General features: G+C 40.8%; 1 protein-coding gene across 1 annotated transcript; it reads right to left on the bottom strand.

Annotated features, from left to right (window-relative positions):
• Nucleotides 1–279: 279 nt before the first annotated feature.
• On the bottom strand, nt 280–5,209 carry LOC108666738. The gene is made up of 7 exons (XM_018153658.1): nt 5,050–5,209; nt 4,566–4,751; nt 4,347–4,462; nt 3,825–3,978; nt 2,709–2,816; nt 1,198–1,307; nt 280–417 (listed from the first exon to the last, which is right to left on the bottom strand). Exons 1-7 carry the CDS (start codon nt 5,090–5,092, stop codon nt 280–282), a joined length of 855 nt encoding a protein of 284 aa, XP_018009147.1. The 5' UTR covers nt 5,093–5,209.
• Between the last annotated feature and the right edge of the window lie 258 nt (nt 5,210–5,467).

Below are 5,467 nucleotides of genomic sequence, written 5' to 3'. Positions count from 1 at the left end.
ATATTCTATGATGATTGGAGTGAGCTGTGCGCCACAGCTCTAGCTCCATGCGCCACTGCTCTAGTTCTATGCTCCATTATTCTAGTTCAAGGATCCAAAGCTCTAGCTCTAGGCACCACAGCTATATAGTTCTAGGTGCCACAACCCCACTTCCATTTGTTACAGCTCTAGTTGCTAGTGCCACAGCTCTAGTTGTAAGTGCCACAGCTCTAGTTGTAAGTGCCACAGCTCTAGTTTTAAATGCTTCAGCTGCAGTTCTAGAGGGGCACAACCTCTTATCTAGACGGGGTCAGCCTCGCAAATGACACGTCGCACGTTGCTGCACGCGGTGCTGCTAAAGCGGTACATGAAGGCAGAGCTCAGCTCCAGGCAGTTCTCCACGCCGGGGTTGTCGGGCTCCAGCGTCCCTCCACCACTCTGTAGTGAAAACCAATCAACAATTAAAAATGCTTTACTCCAAGAACATGAATAATAGTGTGAAGAAATTGAGTACTTCTTGGGCACTTTCGCTCGTAGAATTCCTTACTTTACAGCTTATATTCAATTTTTTGTAGTGATTTGTTGCTTCCTCGCAACTCACTACAGACTAAAAATTGTCATAAAAGGACGACAATTATTTAATAAATGAGTTGGTAATTCGAAATCCAATGCAGTTTTTGCCTACAAAAAACAATGAATTTCATTTGTGATGAACTGTTTACAACACAGGAAGATTCGTCTTAATTTGCATCCATTTATCATCTGTACAAGATACAACTTCAATGAATGACGAGCAATACATCCTTTGGGTAAGTGGTTCCGTGCTCCACAAAGGACAGAAAAAATTACTACGTTTGCTTCGGATTTGTTTGCGTCAGTAAATATTTTTGCTATCTTTTCAAAATGGTTTGAATAATTTTGCGCAAATAAGTGAAACTATTTACGTTGACTCAAGACTTACGTTCTTTTCGGACAAACTTGGCACTCTCATACGTACAAGCCCGTATGGAAGAGGAGTTAGTACGGCAAAGGCCGCTTAACATAGCGCCAAGTGGGCAACTATCCTGGGGATTTTTAATTGAACGCGATGATTGCAAAAAGACTCATCATATTTGGCGTATGTTTGCCACATAAATGTGACTAAATAATATACATGAAGGTTTTATTTCCACCGTTTTCTTACTGATCATAGTAACATGTAAGCCCCAGTTTGCTCACCGTTCCCCAGTACGGCAGCCCCAAGGACAGAGGTGAACCGTCAATCCAGCGCCACTGCCCCTCCAGCACTTCGTCAGAGACGCCAATCCAATATCCAAGAGGGTCGTGGCCTGATTATGGCAAGTAAATTAGAACAGTCATAATTTTAAATTGGAGCATGTATTCGATGTAACTTTAAAACAAATGAAATTTTCGGCCTAGGCGGCCAAAAGCTCTAACTTTGCTGGAACAACTTAGCATTCCTATATGACCAAAAATTATAGGCATTCTTATAATGGATTACAGATAGTTGCTGAAACAGCATTTCACTTCATAAGAAGGCCAACGCAAGGTTAAGAAGTACTTCCGCCACTTGTAAAATTTCCATTTATAGATAGAAGGATATCGTATGATAAGGATGATAGTATGATAGTATATAATGTGAGCAAACTAGAACATGTCTCAATTCAAAAGTTTCTGCTAAGATCACAACATCAGCCATATAAAATCAGGATGAGAATAAACAATTCTGTTGGCAAATTTTCAAGTTGAATTCTTCAAAAATGACTTGCGTAAGAAAACGTTATACAAAAGGAATACAATACATTCGTCAATAAATCTATCACATAGAAATACCAGAGATCTCTTGATCGTAGAAGTAGTCGGATATGTTTGCAAGAAGATTGTTGGCCGATAACCGAGTAGAGTACGGAGACGAAGGGAGTAGTGGTATCTCACGTGCCGGCAACTTGCGCTGCCTCCCACTTATGCTGCACCTCCGATGTCTCCGTACAAATTCAGACTAGAGTCAAGCTCAACAGGGTCTTCTTTCCCGGCTGTGTTCATGCAAGTCCGTTCCCTTCAGAAAATCGATTACCTTGGGTGATGGCTCCCTCGGCTTCAGCCCATCATAATGTATGTGTTATCATATTACTAATAGTTTAACATCAATCCCAAGCTGGCATTAATCTTCAGTTAAACTAGTAAATAAGAACATGTGTCGTGCAAATTCATAGAGCCCACGAACATTAGTAATTGGCTTTCCTTTATTACGAGATATTTCCGTATATTTACCGTTGTCATTATTTAAAAAATTACCATATTTGTTGTTTGTGCACATAATTGAGCCTTTGCTCCTATCATTATTCATATCATATTAGTGCTCAACGGTGTATGACGTAACGAGGACCGTTAGAGATGTCAAATATTAAGGTTCTACGTCTGGGCCAAGTGCCTTACAAATCTTAGGAAAGTCGATGTATATTTTTGGGGCAAATAATACAATCTTCAACTACCACAGTTTTAAAATTATTCATAGTTAGATTTTTGAACTGTTTTTATCTTCCTCTTATTATGTTTTCCTGTGTTATAAATGAACATATCAAAGTACTTGTCTTGACTCGAGAATACTGGTGACAGAGTTGGTTTCGGTTACAATGCCCCTAAAAATGTATTTTAAAATTGAATTCACTTCTAATTTGGATCCTGTTAAATATCCCTTCAAAGTAAATAAAAACAAAATGATCTCAAACCCATGCTGGTCGAGGGCAAGGTACGCAACAAAGTGATCTCAAACCCTTGCTCTTCGAGGTAGAGGTGCACAGCGAAGTGGTAGAGGTAGAGGTGCACAGCGAAGTGATCTCAAACCATGTGGGTGGTTACCTTNCCAGCAGCTATCTCAATCAATCGTCAGCTATGGAAAGATCGGGTTCCAAAGGCCGGATCCCTTGTGAATCAAGTCACGAAAAGTTCAAGAATCGGCAACAGGCCATGGGCCTATTTCTTCAGCGCCGACACTTCTATTCTATTCTATTCTAATTTCCAGGGTAAGCAAGTCTGGCTGTTCGACAAAACAACTCTATTCCCAACCGCGAATTTTTTTTTAATAAGAAAAATAATTTTTATGTTATTACTTCTGATGATCAAATCTTGAATATTGTTAGGCTGCATAAGCATGCATGCCAAATTTCAAGTTTCTATGATCTTCAGAAGTGCTCTAAATTAAGGTTTTAATTTTTGACGACAGACAGACAGAGACGAAACGAAACTAAGAAAACGTGGTAATAGACTATACAAGGCCATGCAGGAGCATATATATAGTCTTGAAATGCCTCGTATCCTACGGAACAACTGAAATCTAGAAACGATGTTAAACCTACCGTCCGTTGAAAAAAATTGATCAAAAGGCCAGTCTAGTCAAGAAAAATACAAAAATCGGCGACAGGCCCATCAAGGCCTATTCTTCAATGCCGAAGATACTATACTATACTACTATACTAATATCTCTGGTCAATGATGTAAGCAATATCCATGGATTCAAGTCTTGTTGAAACCGCCGTGCTGTTGTTAATGGGCGACAGGAACATGAAACTTTGCTTCCGCCACTTCGGTGCTCTCTGGTCGATAGTCATGTTCATTCCTCCAGCACACTTATCTTTAAATCGCTAGTATCGTGGCCTATATTCCAAACAAGGTTATGATTCAAGGGTTATGCAACTCTCCATCAATTTTGCTAAGTGTCAGTCGTATATCGGCTATAAGCAATGCAGATGTTTTTGAGGACATTGGTGGTTTTGTTCTTATGTTACCATGGCCAAATGCTCTATTCAATGTGTTCTAGTGAATAGGTCTAATTTCAGAGTACTCACCATCTATTGGAGCTTTTGAGCACAAGGGATAAGTTTCTCTCTCAACGTCACATCTGACATCTTGAACTGTCCAGCCCCCACTCGGTAGAATGTTAGCGCAGTTCTCCGCCTCCGGGTTGCAACAAGGTTCCACCAATGAACCGTTCGAAGAATGCTGCGGGGACAAGATAATTATGACGTTATATTCAGCAATTGTTTATCACTTAACTTATAAAAAGTAACTCATCACCTAAGTTATTACAAGGCCAAACCAAACATGCGGCGTGTTTTAAAATTATTAAACGACAGATGAGTATTTAGATCACTTGCTATCTGGGATTTTAAATTGGTTGCAAATCATGTTTGTGTCGATAGAAAGCTGTAATGCGAATAGCAAGAGTCCAAATGTTGAACCAAAGGGTCCCGCTGAAATGTGGATCAACAGTGAGTTTGTCACACATCGAATTCGAAGAACACTACCAAACACTGCAGTCAATCATTAAAAGATTATTCAATATCTTTTGATCAATGGAAGTCACTCACATAGGCCCAGTACGGAGCGCCCATGGCCACGGCGGTGCCGTCGCTCCACTGCCAGACGCCATTGGCGGACGGGCTGGTGGCGCCTAACCAGTAGCCCTTGTAGGCGTCCGCTGAGTCTGATGCAAGAAGTCGTATATAAGTTAATGTTTAACGCTTCAAACTCTGGAGAATGTTGCATATTGTGTTAAATTTTGAATGTTCGTGACGTTATAATCTTACAGCCATCGTCGACATAAGTGGCGACATTGGTGAAGGTGGCGCAGTCAGGCAGTACGGGCAGCCTGCCGGAGATCTCGTGGCAGTAAGTGACCGCGTTGTCGTACGTAAGATATCCTCCGATCAAGCGGTGGATGCACTTGGACCCAACGACCTCATAGTCAGAGGGGCACTCGGCCCTCGCTGTGCCTGCAGTGGCATGCGTTATCATTACACAATAGATATCTTCGTGCAACAAACATGCAACGGGATGATGTAACCTCAATATATTTGATCAAACCACCATCACCACCAGCAATTTATGCCCTGGTGGCACATCAGCACTGTAACTATGTTCTCATAAGGCGTCGGACAATGACAGTTAAATGTTAAATTGAAAAAGGGATCAAATTACAAACATAATAATTACCTAATACAGATTTCTGTCGAAGTTTTAAATTCCTTTAATTTTGCCTCCACAATTTTTTGCGTGTAAGTTAGCACTCACCGAGGACAAGCATGAGCAGGCAGATGATCTGCATCACAAACATGATGTGTCAACAAAATAACCTGAGTATGAGTCAAATTTGACAGACAGAATGGATGTTTGGAAGCTGAATTTCAACTAAAAGAGGAATAGAAACATACACTGTGTAAAGGCATTAGTAGAGGTATTCTCTGCTGTGCAGAGCCTAATCACCGGCTGCATTTATAGCGGTAACTGGCCGTCTGTTGGGACCCACGGTCAGGTCGATATCGTGGAAAAGCAGCACAGTTATCGTGTGTTATTTTTAACGGAACAGCAGCATATTTATTTTAATTACCCGAGCATCAAGTGCAGGTGGTAATTTAATATCTGTAAATGAGGAAAAAAATCATAATCGTTGATCGCTGATGATGCAGTGATAATGTGGTGACGATATAAT

Source organism: Hyalella azteca, unplaced genomic scaffold (assembly GCF_000764305.2).
Source record: "Hyalella azteca isolate HAZT.00-mixed unplaced genomic scaffold, Hazt_2.0.2 contig16379, whole genome shotgun sequence".
NCBI classification, from domain to species: Eukaryota; Metazoa; Arthropoda; class Malacostraca; order Amphipoda; family Hyalellidae; genus Hyalella; species Hyalella azteca.
Note: the sequence above shows the minus strand (reverse complement) of the source record. Positions and strands in the feature narration are given on the sequence as shown.